Source organism: Anastrepha ludens, chromosome 3 (genome assembly GCF_028408465.1).
Source record: "Anastrepha ludens isolate Willacy chromosome 3, idAnaLude1.1, whole genome shotgun sequence".
Classification (NCBI taxonomy): domain Eukaryota; kingdom Metazoa; phylum Arthropoda; class Insecta; order Diptera; family Tephritidae; genus Anastrepha; species Anastrepha ludens.
The window spans coordinates 28257717-28275287 of NC_071499.1; the positions used below are offsets into that span (position 1 = coordinate 28257717).

At 37.2% G+C, this 17571-nt stretch overlaps 1 protein-coding gene across 6 annotated transcripts in view; it reads left to right on the top strand.

Annotated features, from left to right (window-relative positions):
* LOC128857260 (armadillo segment polarity protein) overlaps positions 1–17571 on the top strand; it is a 46867-nt gene that overhangs the window by 3684 nt on the left and 25612 nt on the right. For 5 of the 6 annotated variants that reach the window (XR_008453908.1, XR_008453909.1, XR_008453910.1 and 2 more), the window contains exon 2: positions 8089–8148. Coding sequence is in view for 3 of the 6 variants with exons in the window: in XM_054092933.1 (XP_053948908.1) it covers positions 8118–8148 (31 nt within the window). In the remaining 3 variants the exon portion in view is untranslated. Of the gene's footprint in view, positions 1–2562; positions 2597–8088; positions 8149–17571 lie in introns of those variants that run through there. The other variant, XM_054092934.1, reaches the window with a different exon arrangement.

The following is a 17571-nucleotide window of genomic DNA, read 5'->3' on the forward strand; positions in this document are numbered from 1 at the left end:
ATTCAAAAGAATTTTCTTCGTTTTGCTCTCAGATCGCTTAATTTTGAGGATCCGTTACAAAATAGAAGGAAAATTCTTTCAACTCTACTTTATCTTTGATCATCAGTGGTGTAATTGACTGTCTTTCACTTTAAGAGTGCTTTTATTTTTACATTCCTCAGAAACCCTGCGTAGTAGGTAATGATTTACTCTTTTTGGCACGGGTTAAAATTTCAAATATACCATATATCTATATATATAATTGGCGCGTACACCCTTTCTGAGTGTTTGGTCGAGCTCTTCTTTCTATTTGTGGTGGGCGTCTTGATTTTGTTCCACAAATGGAGGGACCTACAGTTTTAAGCCGACTCCAAACGGCAGATATTTTTTATGAGGAGCTTTTAAATGGCAGAAATACACTCCGGGGTTTGCCATTGTCTGCCTAGGGGCTATTAGAAAAAACTTTTTCTTAATTTTGGTGTTTCACCGAGATTTAAACCTACGTTCTCTCTGTGAACTCCGAATGGTAGTCACACACCAACCCATTCGGCTACGGCGGCCGCCGTCAAATACTTTGGCTTTTTATTTATCTTATATATCTTAAATTTAAAATTGTCACTGAGTGAATGAACTATTTTCGTTAAGTTTATTTGTTATAGTCTGTATGAAATCGTGTATTTCTAGATTTACTAAGAATAAATATTGACAATCAATCGACCTAATTACAAAGGTAAAACCCATCAGCTGGCGCTCGCGTACCCAAAATTCTATCAAATTGAGGGACTAAAGCGGCATTTCATTTTGAGAGGAAGCTGAGCTGAGGCATATTAGGCACATTTCTTACCTTTTTACGGCTGCAGTTTGGCTAAGAGAGAAATTCCATGCTCAAAGAGAGCGAAAGAGCAAGAAAGTAGAGAAACGAAATATAGCCGAAGTTTACAAGTAAACAAATTTAGGGATTTAAAAATAATTCGCGCCATGCTTCATGACCAGCAAACTATACAAGTTTTGCAATGTGCAACTTTTCTGAACGCAGGTTGATATACCATACAAGCGATTTTTTTGCAAATAATAATAAATAATAATTGGTGCGTACACTTCTGTTAGGTGTTTGGCCGAGCTCCTCCTCATATTTGTGGCGTGAGTCTTGATATTGTTCCACAATTACTGAAAAGCGGACGAAATTCTCGTCCCGTGTAAGTTGGCACAACACAATTTCGTGTTTTTTTTTTCATTGAGGCTATTTCTTATAAGAGAAGTACCTGTTGGTTTAATATTTTAAGTACACCGAGTAGGCAGAGCGTATCGCTCTGATCAGAATCTCCGTCACTCGACACAGTAGAACAAGAAGCCGCTATGAGTAAATATTTAGTTAATAAAACACTGTCTATAAATTATTAAAAGGAAGCTCAATACACTCATATTCGCCAATTCAATTTCATTTTATCCTTGAGAAGTCCCCAGTGGTGGATGAGACATTTCCTTGCAGGCGTTTCTTTAAATAGAAGCATGAGTGAAATCACTGTATATACAAATGTATTTCAAATGCACGCACAAATACTATAGTACATTTTGCAATATTTAAAATTTTTTTTGCAAATGATGTGCATTCGTAAGATTTTATTAAAACTGAATATAAAATAAACTTTGAAAAGTTTTTCTTTTTCACTTTGGATAGCTTTTTCTGAGCCATATAAATCGGTCCTCCTTTTTTTTTTTTCCCCCCGAAAATTTTTTGTTTTAACACGTTGAGTGCCACCATACAACAAAAAAAAATGGGGTTCGTCCGGCCACGATTTTTTTTTACATAATACAATAGAATATTTGAATTTTTGAATAGGCCATATGATGCCACTTTGGTCTCATACCCATAGGCCAAGCAGCATAAACAATGCAATGGCTCTAGTATGGCGTGAATACACTACTACTAATAGCCTCTATGAAGCAGCTGCATCAGTACAAACCGAAATCTCACACATTATACCGTGAGACCAAGTGTCACCACGAGGCCTGAAAGTCCCTTCGCACTGTGAGACCAACCTGGACTCACATGGCACTCAGCGTGTTAAGAAACACTTGCAGAATTCAGTAAATTTGTTTTAGCTAGTTTTTTTAGCAGCAACAATTTTCTTGTTGAGCATTAGCAAAGTAAATAAAACGAATTTAGATATGGAAGAAGTAATGAACTCTACGGAATGTACCTACAGAACACACTCTATTATGCCCAGTTCTTTGAAATTTCCTTACTTTAATTTAGTTTTCAATGTAACAAACCGTCACCTGCCAGTGAAACTTGCCCTTTTTTACTGGTTTTTAGGTATTTTTCTCTTTGCGATACATCAGGTGGCACTTCGCCAGAATTTCACTGCTGAGCCGAACAAACGTCTTGTATGGATTAGTGTTGGTTTACTTATTGCCAACAACATGTAAATACAATTGGTTTGGTAACTCCGTCGCACTGATCTGCGCTTGTGCACAATTCTTTGCTTGTTTCCTTTTCTTGCAGAGGTGGTTTGTTTTTGAGCTTCATGGGTATTATTTCTGTTTTACTTGGCTATTCGTTTTCGGCTTGTAAAGAGTAATAAACATATCGCTCAAATTACTATTGGTGTTGAACGTAAGTAGCTTGAAAATTGAAATTCCGGCATAAATGAAGATGATGAAAGAAAGGAAAAATAAATAGTGTGTTCTCCCGTGAAGTGTTGTGGTACCTCTCTGTATGTTTTATAAATTTATACACATGTTTGTGTGGCTTATAGAAAACGGAAATTATTTTCGAATGACTAATGTTTGATTTCTTGTTCGTTAAAAGCAGCAGATTGCATCTACTCGAAAATAAGTAGTGACAGTATGAGGTTTATTCTATATTTTATGTGGCAGCATCAAAGCAAAAGTGGATTTGTAAAAATGTAGATTTTTCAATTAATTTATTTAACAAAACATGAATTAATTACTGTGAGTAATTCCCAAAAAAAAAAGCGAAGAAAAGGACCGCGGACAATATAATTTTGGTTTTCGTAAACGCCTCAGATGAAAATTGAATAACCATGTGGGAAATTAATAAACTGAAGTTGTCTCACAGAAAGAATAAAATAGGTTTACTAAAAATGTGGCCCATTTCAAGACTTACCTCGTAGATGTGAAAACCGAAGTAAAAAATATGTGGATGCATATGCATGTTGTTTTATAATAAAAAATTATCTTCGATTTGTTTGTATAAAATAAATACATAATTGGGGCGTACATTTCTGTTAGGCCGATCTCCTCCTCGTATTTGTGGCGTGTGTCGTGATATTGTCCCACAAATGGAGGTAACTACAGTTTTAAGCCGACTCCGAACGGCAAATGATTTCATTTGAGGAGTTTTTTAATGGCGAAAATGCACCGGCGGTTTTCCATTGCCTGCCGAGGCGCGACCACTATTAGAAAAACTTTTTCTATCAGTTGGTGTTTTATGCACGGATTTTCGAACCTACGCGCCTTCGAATGGTAGTCACGCACCTACTAATTCGGTTACGGCGGCCGCTTTAAACCAGAAACCAAAAAAAATAATGCACAAACCAAACCATAATCGAGAAAATCGGCATCAAGCTTGTAAATTTTCTAAGCCTTTCTAAATCAAAGTAAAGGCATATTTACAACTTATGAGATACTGTTCATTAATATTGCCATATATTTTTACACATTATAAAAAGAGCCTGTGGTCATTTCATCATTTTCAAAAACAAAAAAAAAATTAAATAATTATGTAAATTGTTTACTATATAATCGGTCCTATCACTGAATCCATCGTACGATTTTCATAGATTACACGAAAAGTGCATCACTGAGTACATTCGTAGCGCCATTTCGTAAATTTCCAAAGAATTTGTTTATTTTAGTTGTCAAAGAAAAGTTTCGTAATAAAATTCGGAGGGAATAACAATTACAAATAAACCACAATTAAAAAATATATACAGCTGTTGTCAGCTAATTAGAAACGCTCTCTTTTGATAAACGCTTGATGAGCATAATATTAAACTGTTTAAATTTACCGTTATTTTTTCTCTTAAAATCATTTGCATTGCTTTTGTTACTATATTTACTACCCAGTGCGCCTAGTTTTGTAGTTGTGTAATTGAAGTACCGTTAATATTATCCAACGCAGTGCATAGGTTACTAAGTTCAAGGTAAATAAACTGAGACGAGTAATTAGAAACAGTTGTTCAATGGAAACATATTCGGCAAGTTGTGTTATTTTAATAGTAATTTAATCGACTTTTTGGTATGTATATATTTTAAATTGGTTGTTTAAAAGCAACTAAAATATTCGTCTTCAAGATGTGTAATGGGAAAAAGCAGCAGCTGTACACCTGCCCTGTGCAGCTCCATTTTTGACCTTCGTAAAGCTGGAAAGTCGTACAGGGAAATTTCTAAGCAAGTCAAATGCTAAAAAAAAATGGTTTTTAACGGCTTAAAGCATATCCAACTTTTTAAGACTGTTGACAATGTTCCACGTAAGAAAAGGACCCGGAAAACTTCAGCAGAAATTGACCGCAAGATAGCAATCATCTCCAAAAGAGACCCAATAAAGACTTCCACTGACATCCAACGGAAAATTCAGGATCAATATAATTTCGAAATATCCAAGAGGACAATTGCTCGGCGTCTGGTCGAATCTGGACTGCATGGCAGAGCAGCACACAAGAAGCCCCTTATAACCAAAATACAAAGGAGACGGCGAGTAGTCTTTGCGAGATCCCATTGGTCACGGACTCCAAATCAATGGAAATATATCGTTTGTAGCGATGAAAGCAAGATAAATCGCATAGGCACAGATGGTAGAAGGTATGTTCGACGGCCAATCAACCAAGAATTCTATCCTCGCTACGTTTCACGGGTAGTGAAGCATTGTGGAGGATCATTGATCCTGGGGATGTTTCTGGTGGAATGGTGTTGGCCCAATCCATAGGATTGATGGAAGTTTAAATAAGGAGAAATACGTCGATATACTAAAAAATTTAATGTTGCCGTGGGCTGAGGAAAATTTGCCTGTTATATGGAAGTTTCAACAGGATAACGATCCAAAGCACACGGCAAAGTTGACGAAACAGTTTTTCGACGGAAATTCCATCAATGTTTTGGAATGGCCATCATCCAGTCCGGACTTAAACCCAACAGAGCATCTCTGGGGTGACGTTAAAAAAGCCGTGAGTGCCAAAAATATTCCAAATATGGATGTCCTTTTTACCGAAGTAAAAACGGCATGGCAAGCAATACCTGTGGCGCGCTGTCAGAATCTCATTGCATCAATGCGCAATCGATGTGAGGCAGTGTTGAAGCAAAAGGGTTATGGAACCAAACACTAACATAATCTTTATGCTGATCTGATAATACATTACTGTTTCTAATTAGTTGCCCTATCCAAATCGTGCATTTCACATGCTTTAAAAAAATATATATATTTAATAAAGAATTGCGATTAAATTGTTTTCCACTAGTTTTTAAGTTTATCATATAATATGTTTAAATAAAATTGGCAAAAAGTTATGAAAATACGTGTTTAAAAGGAAAATGGAAAATTTATTTTGAAATAAGTGTCGTCTCTAATTAGCTGTCAACAGCTGTATATATAATAAAATTAGGTAACTGTAATATTAAATTTTGGCCGCCGTAGTTGAATGTGTTGGTGCGTGGTAGACCGATTTACAGTTTTAAAATTTTCAATTTACTACGCTTGTAAGGAAAGATAAAGGCATATTTACATACATCTTATGAGGCATTGTTAATTAACATCGCCATGCTTGTGGTAATTTCAAAGTCGTTATCTAAACATAATTAATATTTTTTGATTATGACAATCTTGTAGCCAATGAGCGAAACGATTTTTATGATTTAAGTTTTTTAATTTTCGAAATTTGATATGCTATTTGTTTTAAAAATGCGTTTTAATACCCTCTATACTTCTAAAAAACGACAAGAAAGTACTTACATTAATCAAAAATTACAAATCAATAGAACATAAACAAACGAAGCGTCAAAAAAACGTGTGTGTGAGAGGCTACTCATATATTTTGCCAAATCCATATACATTTTATGGATGATGCATATTCGTACATCAACACATTTTTGGCTCAAAACCTGAACTTTCTTATCTAAAGAATGCACCATTCATATTCGTACTCCATGAGTAATTACAAAAAAAAAAAGTAGTCTGCATTCGGCCAACTTATATTTGTTTATTAATAAAAATGAAAAAGGTACATGTTTCAATCACATTAATTCCAGCTCATTACATACACTTATGTTTGTAAATATAACAAAAAAAATAAAAAACAAAGTACATGTGTACATGTAGTAATTGTTTAATGCTCTTGGTTGATAATTGTATATTGTAATCATGGTGATTTTAATGTTGACGACCGTCCGCGTGAAGGAAGGCCAAAAACCTTCGAAGACGCTGAATTGGAGGCATTGCTCAATGAGGATCTGTGTCAAATGTTGTTTTAGCAGCATAAACATTCCCCATACTTACATACGGGGAATGCTGCTGGAGTGACAATCCTTGGCCGGATATAAATCCGGGTCGTTTCGGTAACGTAGGACCGACTGCGGTGGAAACGAATGTAGAACCGACTGTGGCAGAAACGTGGATCCGTGCCAAACGCAAGAAGAGCTTGCTTCAGTATTAAGAGTTACCCCCCAATCCATTTCCAAGCGATTGCATGCTTTGGGAATGATTTAGAAACAGGGGACTTGATTTCCTTATGAGTTAAAACCAAGAGATGTTGAACGTCGTTTTTCCGCCTGTGAACAACTGCTCCAGCGGCAAAAAAGGAAGGGTTTTCTTCATCGCATCGCGGCGGGTGATGAAAAATGGATTCATTACAGCAATCCAAAGAAAAGAAAGTCATGGGAACTGCCCGGTCATGCTTCTACGTTGTCGCTTCGGCCGAATATTCACGCTGCGAAGGTTATTCTATGTATTTGGTGGGACCAAGTTGGTGTTATTTATTATGAACTGTTAAAACCGAGCGAAACCATCACTGGGGATCGGTATCGACTTCAATTGATGCGATTGAGCCGAGCACTGCGCGAGAAGCGGCCGCAATACGCGGAGAGGCATGAAAAAGTGCTTGCTTGAGCTTCAATCACAACCGCAGTGTTGCATGATTTGTGAAAGTATCACGTTCGATGTAAAATTCTGGCAACATTATCAAAAGCATCACGTTCGTCAAGTTGCAAAAATTCGGCAAATGTTCGCGCGAATACAAATAAATCGGCATCAAAAATTTTTTGTTTGCCGAACATCAGAAAAGTATCAGTTGAGCAATTGCAACAGTGTTGCAAATTGTCATAGGTGCAGCAGTATTGTCGCTTGTTCCGTGCTCGAACAAGCCCAAAGTGATTCTACAGCATGACAACGCTCAACCTCACGGTGCCAAACCCGTTAAAACCTACCTGGAAACACTGAAATGGGATATCCTACCCCTCCCGCCGTATTCTCCAGATATTGCGCCGTACGACAATCACCTGTTCCGATCGATGGCACATGGGCTAACTGATCAGCAGTTCCATTCATATGAAGACATCAAAAAATGGCTTGATCCGTGGATAGCTTCAAAAGTTGAACAGTTTTACTGCGACGGTATATGAGATCTATCAGAAAGATAGGAAGAAGTAGTAACGATGGGCATATTCAAGGATTCACTTGTAACCATTTTTTCAGAATAAAGTTGTATTTTCATAAAAAAACAGCGAGTTGCGCACCTAATAAATTTATATAATACACACAACTTTTCACAATTGGCTAACCACGGCTAAGCACGCCCGCCTATGCGAAAAAAACGTCTCTATAAAATTCTAATGGTATCATTAACTTTTCGCTAAATTACCCAACTTCAACAGAAATTACTTAAAAAAAAAAACTAAAAAAAAATAAGTATCCGGATGGGGTTACACCTCTCTATTCCTCTTTTACATTCTTTTTTCAAAGCGTGTATCTGTAAACTTAATATTTAAATCTGAGGGCTTTAATAATATTTGTAATCCAGATACCTATACAATTAAAAATATAAATAAACGGCTCTAAATATAATATAATATTTATTTATTATTTGCTTTTTTCAGTTGTGGTGTGGCACGCCTAAATCACCAAGATGAGTTACATGCCAGCGCAAAATCGTACAAGTAAGTTCAAATTATTTCGAATGGATTTTTTTTATCTATAGAAATACAAATTCTTTCATAATAACGAAACTAAACTGTATAATATTTATTTATTTATATATATTCACTAATTATATAATTTACAAATAATTTAAACCTTTTTTTTATTCTCGAAAAAAATGTGTTTATGAAACCTGAGAGTTACAAAGACGAAGGATTCTAGTAACACATGGCCTGAAAAGTCCCGGCCTAGCAAAGAAAGCACGTTTTTTTTGGTTAAAAATTAGCTTTATTCAACAACGTAATTTCCATCAAGAACAAGGAAATCATTCCAACGCCGTTTTAACATTTCAATACCATTTTTGTAGATCGATTTATCTTTTGCCTCAAAATAGGTATCAGTTTCAGAGATAATTTCTTGATTCGAGCGAAATTTCTCACCGGCGAGCATTTTTTTAGGTCTGCGGACAGTCAGTAGTCGCTGGGAGCTAAATCTGGCGAATACGGTGAATTCAAAGTTCAATTTATGTAGTTTTGCTATCGTCAACACGTTCTTGTTTTTGGTTAACAGTGAGCAAACGCGGTACCCACTTTGAACAGTGTTTTCTCATAGTCAAATGCTCATGCAATATAAAGCCAACACGTTCTTTTGATATCTTTACGATGTTAGCTAACTCACGCAACTTCACTTTTCGATCAATCAAAATGATTTTGTGGATTTTTTTGACGTTTTCTGGTGTTACCGTTTCATTTGAATGTCCACGGCGTTGTGCATCATGGGTGCCTTTACGACCACGTTTGAACTCGGCAAACCATTGTTTTATTAACACACTTTTATTAGGTCGGGTTGTATGTATGTATGTAACGGAATCTTTGAGCTTAATTTTCACTGGCTTCTAAAAATCTGATCGACTTGAAATTTTGCACACCTATCAGGGACCGATGACAATGCAATAATTTGATAAAAGTTTTCCATTATCCTTATTAGGATTGCCAGGATTAATATTTTCTTTTTTTTACCTGCGGGCAAAAAGTAAGGTGAATTTGGTTGTAAAATGGAAAATCTTTATTCTTGTAAATCAATTTCATCCCCTTCAAAACAATGCCCTTTCGATGAAATACACTTATGCCAACGATTTTTCCAATCCCCGAAACATGCCAAATAGTCCATTTCCGGTATAGCCATCAGCACCTTCTTCGATTCAGCTTTTATCTCCTCAATCGACTCGAAACGCGTTCCCCGGAGTGGTCTCTTGAGTTTTGGGAATAGCCAGAAGTCACACGGAGCCAAATCAGGCGAATACGGTGGTTGCGGAACGATATGTGTGGAATTTTTGGCGAAATGGTCCCGAAGAACGAGTGCAGTGTGAGACGGTGCATTATCATGATGCAAAAACCAAGAGTTGTTGGCCCATAATTCAGGTCTTTTTAGATGAATTGCTTCACGTAAACAACGCATAACGCTCAAATAATATTCCTTATTAACAGTTTGGCCAGGTGGAAGGAATTCATAGTGCACCACACCACGAAAATCGAAAAAAAACTGGCCAATGGAGTGGGGTAGCCGTTTCTCAGACTCTCTCCACGAAATAAGTTCTTCATCCCGATTACTTCTTTATCACGGCCAATAACTACATAGCTTTAGACTCACAGTCGATAAGAAAGGAATTAAATATAACACGAATATATCGAATCATTAATTCACTGATTGCAATGATAACAATAATTTTCATTCTTAATAAAAAATAGTTTAAAAAAAAACTAAAAAACACGCTTTTTTGCTAATCGAACTAAAAAGTAGAAAATAAATTTTAATGACAAATAGACCTATAATGAAGTAATAGCACTTGAACGATCAGTCATAGTCAGCTACCTCAGAACAGAATTATAACAAAAATTAAGATACAAATAGAATAAATCAAATTAGAGTTAAAAGCGTGGGATGCATTTTGCTTCACTTTCATAACCTTCTGTACATACACTGAAGAGCAAAACTGTAACAAAATGTAATACTTTCTATTTCAACACATTTTTTTTTAGAAATGTTTTAACAAATCAAATATTTTTTTTGCATAACTTTATTGGCATGTATGTACTCTCTCTCTCAAACCGGTTTGGTGTCAATGCAACAACAACAACACTAGTAGCAAGCAATAATGCAAATAAAGACAAATGTTACAGTTTTGCACTCACTCTTAATTTTAAAATTTTCCGTTATTTTTCTCGTAATTATATATTTGGTGGATTTTTAATTATTATAAACGTGACCGTGAATAAGACAAAATGTTAAATCGGGAAGTACAACGCCAAATAAATGATTTGCTGAAGAAGGGCGAGTCTATAAGAAAAATAGCTAAAAAATTCGAAGTGAATTACATGGCTGTGCAAAGGCTGCGGAAAAATGTACCAGACGCTGTTCCCAGTAACAAAGGAGGCCGGCAAAGGAAGATAAGCGACCGCGATGCCCGCCATCTGGCAAATTTGGTAACAAGCAGCAAGGCGGTCACTCCCAAAGAAGCACTAAAGATGCTGGATATTGATGCCAGTCAGTGGACAGCCAGGCGCAGCCTGTCAAAACTGGGGCTAAAGGCAGCGGAGAAGAAAACCAAGCCAATGCTGACAAAAAGACATGTGCGGTTGAGGCGGGATTTTGTTGCGGCTCACCAAAGCTGGACAGTTGAAGATTGGGATCAGGTACGTCTTTATAAATGGATTATAAAAGACCTTTTTTCATAAAATTTCAAAACGATTGCAGGTTATTTGGTCTGATGAAACCAAAATCAATCGATTTCAGTCAGATGGTCGGGCCTGGTATTGGGTTAAAGACCCAAATGCAGTCCAGCCACATCACATCAAGCAGACAGTAAAACATGGTGGTGGCTCCATTATTGTGTGGGGCTGCATTTCCAAAAATGGTGTGGGTCCTTTAGTACGAATAGACGGTATAATGCGGAAAGAGGAATACCTGGCCATATTGCAACAAAATCTGCCGGGTGTAGTGGAAAGTATGGGTCTTGCTGCTGAAAAAGTAATTTTTCAGCAAGACAATGACCCTAAGCACACCGCACATGTTGTACGAAATTGGATGCAACGCCAAAAATTTCGTAACTTGAAGTGGCCTCCACAATCACCGGACATGAACCCAATCGAAAATTTATGGAGTCATGTAAAATCGAAGCTTGCCGAATATTCAAGTCCGCCCAGTGGAGTTAATGAGCTGTGGGAGCGAACACGCGATGTATGGGATGCTATTCCGACTGACTTTGTCTTGTATGCCCAATCGTATCCACGAGCTGAAAAAATCCAAAGGATATTGGACATCTTATTAATATTTATTTTATTTATTGTAAAACATAAAAAATGGGTTGAGTGCAAAACTGTAACATTTGTCTTTATTTGCATTATTGCTTGCTACTAGTGTTGTTGTTGTTGCATTGACACCAAACCGGTTTGAGAGAAAGAGTACATACATGCCAATAAAGTTATGCAAAAAAAATATTTGATTTGTTAAAACATGTCTAAAAAAAATGTGTTGAAATAGAAAGTATTACATTTTGCTTCACTTTCATAACCTTCTGTACATAGGTAGGTGCCAATAGAATGATTGTAATATTTACTATATCAAGCATCCCACGCTTTTAATTCTAATTTGAATAATTCTATTTGTATCTTAATTTTTGTTATAATTCTGTTCTGAGGTAGCTGACTATGACTGATCGTTCAAGTGCTATTACTTCATTATAGGTCTCTTTGTCATTAAAATTTATTTTCTACTTTTTAGTTCGATTGGCAATAAAAGCGTGTTTTTTAGTTTTTTTAAACTGTTTTTTATTGTTGGTTTTGATGGAGCTGAGTCCCCATAACACTTTTCAAGCCATTGATGAATTGTTTTGGAAATGACGAAAGTAGAATCACGCCTAGCACAATAACTCACGAACTAATGACTAGAATATCATGTAATTTTAACAGCTGTCTTTTTAAGGTTAGTACTAACTGAAAAAGAGATGAATGCAATAAAACTAGTGCCATCTATGTGCATCTATGTGTTAGGCCGGGGATTTGTCAGCTCATGTATTAAATGGTTCATTGTGTCTGTATGTTGGCACTTAGGCTTTAAAGCGATTGAGAATTTCTTGGCAATTTATGGATCCTGAGCACACGAAAGAAACCCTTCCTTTTTAAGGGGGAAAAATTGAAATATTATAACCGACATAGGTTCAATATAAGCAGTCTTATCAATCATAAGTAAATTCTGTAAAAAAAAAAATATCGGGAATTGTTCATTTAAAAAGCGCGCGTTATACTTATGTCTAAATTTTTTTCCTGGAATATTGGTACAACTGTCCTCTATAGTGTCGTCGATTTTGAGGAGATCTGTCAATTAGCTTGTTTTTGGCATTTAATTATATCAGTCAACCGCAGGTGTGCTCTGCGATTTTCACTATGGATAAAAATATCGAACAAAGAACTTGTCTTGAATGGGATTTCGTGTGCCGAATCGTTGAAAATGTTGTAGAAAGCCTATGGCGAGTGTGCTTTATGAAAAACATGGGTCTACGAGTGGTATAAGGCTTTTGTAGAGGGCCGAAAAGTCGTGTAAGATTTGCCCCGATCTGGTCGCCCATCAACGTCTTCAACGGATTAAAACGTCGACAAAGAGCGTCAAGGAAGTGGTGCTGGGAAACCATCATTTAAGTTTGAGGGAGGTAGCTCGTAACCTTAGCGTGTCTCACGAGTCAATTCGCAACGTTTTGCACCATCAATTGGGCATGAGATGTGTGGCTGCTCGATTCGTTCCAGGAGAGTTGAATTTCTTTCAAAAAATTCATCGGAAGATATGCCTGAGCAAGTGAATTCGGACCCAACGTTTATCCAGCGCGTCATAACAGGTGATGAGACGTGGGTATATGAGTTTGACATGCAAACCAGTCAACAGGCGGCTGAATGGCGCTATCCACATGAGCCGAAACCCAAAATACCTCGTCAAAGTCGGTCAAAAGTGCAAGTCATGCTACTAATTTTCTTTGATTATCATGGTGTTGTGCACTCGGAATTCGCTCCAAGTGGTACTCGCTAAATAAAGAATATTATTTGGAAGTTATGCGACGTTTGAGAGAGAATGTGCGTGGAAACGGCCATTTTGTGGAAAGAAAGCGACAAAATAAATTTTGATGATTAAAAAATTATTTTGCAGTTATTGAACGATCCCCAGTACTTTTTTGACAGAATGTATAAGAGATATCTTTAAATTTATATACATATGTATCTTGAAAACTTCTCAGTGTCCATAACGGCTCTTCAAAAACCAAAAAGAGGTGACCTTAAGGCCGGCGGGCCAATTAGATGTCCTAAATTCAGTTGTTTTCGCGAAGCGTTGTAGGATGAGAAAAAAAAAACAATTAGCCAAATGAAGTTTTGGGGATAGTTTAATATATATTTGAACTAAAAAAAAAATTTGTACAATCTCCAACAATATATTGTAAGCCGAGTTATCAATAGATTCCCAGAGCGCCTTGCCACTGAAGTATCCAACTTCTGTACAAGATACAACTTGCAATTTTCATCTGAAAACAAAAAAAAAAAAGATTATTACAAAAATTTTGATGTAATTATCTTCGATGTGAACTAAGAAACACGTAAAATTCGAATTTTTGGGGAAGGTAGAAAAAAAAGTGGTTTTTCAAGGAAAAAAAAACTCTTCAACTGGGTAAAAAAGTCGCTTAAAAAAAGTTTTTGGATGTTTTTTTTAGCTCACATAGAAGAGAAAACAATACTGAAGATAACGCATTTTGAATGAAATGGATAGCTCGTTTAGTTTTTTTGCAATCGTGTACATAAATTAGGTAAAATCGTGAAAATGAAAAGCCGAGAAAATGGGCGAAGCACTACAACAATAAGCGCACGGTTGCTCGACGCCGCACTACGCTCGGCTCTGTAGCTCTGCAAATACTTGGAATTTAACCCTGAAAATTTGTGTCTCATGTTCTTGAATATCTAAGCTATTGATTTCAGAAAAAAAAAAAAAAAATCGTTTTTTTTGACCTTTTAATTGGCCCGCCGGCCTTAACATTTGGAAACGAAAAAAATTGTAACTTCTCACAAATTAACTGACGCAACTTGACAGCTGTACGACCTACTTAACATCAGGGCTCAGGTGCCCTCTGGCCTCAACAAGATCAATTTATCTCTCACCTCTCTAGGTTATCCTTGAAAAGTAAACTTCTCACACGGAGTCCATGTAAAGGGTTTTCCAATAAGAGGTGTTATTTTGATATTCAAAGAAAAATGGTATTTTTTAATATAAATGATCGGATGTTTAATTCATTATAAAGAGGAAGGTATGCCGTCAATAGTGAAAAGAGCATCAGGCAAATGACCACCACGACCACGCTTATAGGACAATATCCTTTTCATGAAATTTTCCATAACCGAATTGCAAATTGGCTACCCTATGTCCTCGATAGCCCCACGAATTCCATCTTTGAGGTCTTGAATCGACCCTGGGCAGTTGGCGTATACTTTCTCTTTCACGTGGCCCCAAAGAAAAAGTCACAAAGTGTTAAATCACAAGATCTCGGTGGCCAATTGTGATCAGCGCTTCGAGAGATAACACGGACCGGAAACTTTTCCCGTAAAAGATCAATGGTTTCGTTGCTTGTGTGGCACGTAGCGCCGTCTTGTTGAAAATTAACGTTGTCCAGTTCAATACCATCCAATTCCGGCTATAAAAAATCGTTAATCATCTCTCCTGATTAACACCTAACACCTGTTATTGGAAAACCCTTTAAATGGTAGTATGACATTTTGGAATAACAGGTCGAATAACAACAGGTCATATAACAGGCCACAGTGCGACCAATCTACATTGGTTAATTCTGATTGTTGCATATCATTTTGTCATTTTTGTCATGCTCAACATTCACTGACGTAACGGGTTGCTTTGTTCTGGAAACTGTAGGTTAATCTCCTACCCATCAAGATTTGGCCGTGGCATACTCAACATACATATATACAGCATGCGAAGGTACACCCCATGATACTCACCATCTCTTCACATCTCCACTTAATCCTATTCATCTAAAATCTGTACCTTTTGTTCAACCCTGTTGAAGCAAATTGTTTACTGGGCTTGCCGTAAGTCAGTCAATGGCTGATGGCCTCACCACAATAAGCAGAGATTTGTAAGCTACCACACAATAGCAAACATTTTGTTTTTGTTTGCCATCAATATGATCTATTCTAAAACTCATGGGCATCTAAGTCCGCTAAACCAGAGTGAGACTGGTACTATGCTTCCAATAAAGGAAAAACCATTTGCTCTCCAAGATCTCACTGACAGTGTTTGGGCGGATATACAGTGTTTGATTGAAAAGTAATGAGCCTTCTCACGCGGAGCGTCTGCCAAGCGATCAACCGAATCGACTGGTGGGGGAAAATGATTGCTGGACCTTCTCCTTCCACTAGGAACCGGTCCCAGTTCGCTGGCAACAGCGGTGTAGTCAACATCGCTCCGCGCGTGAAAGCTGTTTTGAAAGTGTGTTAAGATTTTGCAGTGGCGAAAATGCAGCGATCGTTGGAGCAACGTTACTCGATCAAATTTTGCGTAAAGCTAAACAAAACGAGTACCGAAACCATTGGGCTACTCAAGGAGGCTTAAGGGGACCAATCTCTGCCTAGTGCCCAGGTAAAACGGTGGCACAAGACGTTCAAGGAAGGCCGGGAGGACGTCGAAGACGAACGCAAACAGACGAAGATGTGAACCGGGTTCGTGAATTTTTGAACATTCACCGTCGTGCTAGTCTACGTGAGATCAGTGAAGAGTTAAATTTAACTTATTACAATGTGCGGGAAATCGTGACCGGAAAGCTTGAAATGCGCAAAGTGTGTGCCAAATTGGACCCTTCATCACGACAATGCCCCGGCACACACCGCCTTCTTCTGCACCTCTGCATTGGCCAAGATGGGGGTTCCGGTGCTTTCCCACCCTCCCTACAGCCCAGACCTGTCCCCTCCGAACTTCTTCTTGTTCCCGCGCCTGAAAAGAAAGCTCAAGGGGAGGCGTTTCGACTCCATCGAGGCGATCCAAAAAACTGTGACAGCCGAATTGAACGCGATTCCGGCGGATGAGTTTAAAAAATGTTTCCTGCAGTGGAAGGACCGCTACCAGCGGTGTATTGACGCTCTAGGGTCCTATTTTGAAGAATATTAGTTGTATAAGCCAAAAGGTTTAATAAAACTGCTTAAAAAAATAAGGCTCAGTGCTTTTCAATCAAACCCTGTAAGTAACAACACTCGTAGATACTCGTACTTTTTAAATTGTATCAATTTATTTTAATTATGATATAAATAAGTTTGATATTGTTGTATTCTAAGCAAAGAGTTGCTTAGCAAACTAAATTATATATCAATTAAAAAATTATTTTTGATTTCATGCCGGACGTGCAAATGACCAAAAGTGTAAATTTGCGGATATTTACAACCTATCCTCATGAATTATAAAATCAGTCATCTGATTGATTGCACATCTCATTTGTGTTTTTGCATTCAACCACCAGCAGAGTGTCGATGAAGGGTTGCGACAAGATGAAAATATGAGAAAGCTTACTTCAGCAAGTACACACAATACACTTAAACATGCACATATGTATATGCATATGCATGTATATTACAAAGTTCTTATTATAGACTACAGAAATGCGTTCATATGTATGTATGTATGTATGTATGTATGTAAGTGCAGACATTAAAAAGTGCAATATGGCTATTCCGAGTCCTTCTAACTTATGTTTGCTTGTTAAAACTGCCAACGCAGATTTTGATGGCGTTTGGTGACACACTGTTTATTCACCCTCTTTGAGTTCGATGGTAATTTGTGCCTATACTTTATTTCAAAGGCGCAATTGATGTGGACTTCGCCGGGAGGCATTTTAAATTAACCACTGTCAATGAGCGAACTACATGCGCACGCACACGTTCGATTCTTAAATCTTCGTAAAATCATGCATATAAATTTATATGCAGTTCCGTGCAAAACTTAGTAATTTTTCTTTCATGTGCTAAATAAGCGATACTCAATATATGCCTCTTGGTTAAAGCTCTTCTTAACAATCGATTATTCGAACAGTCGAATAGTAACTTTCGCATTAATTGAAAATCGAGTATTCGATCGTTTGATTATTTCGGAGTATTCGTGCAATCGACTACTTGTCATTAGCCGTGTTCCAATTGTCAATGATCGCACACAAATGCAGCAACAATGATGTGATTTCGAGATATCTGGTTCAAATTAAAGTATTCATCTAATATTAATAGCATCTTTAATGCTGTGATATTGAAAACAGCAAATGTTGTGATTGGCGCAATTACTGCTTACGTGATTTTGGCCGAGTTTAATAAAGCGCGCCAGTTGTTGTTGTTGTAATAGCACAAACAAAACCCATAAAT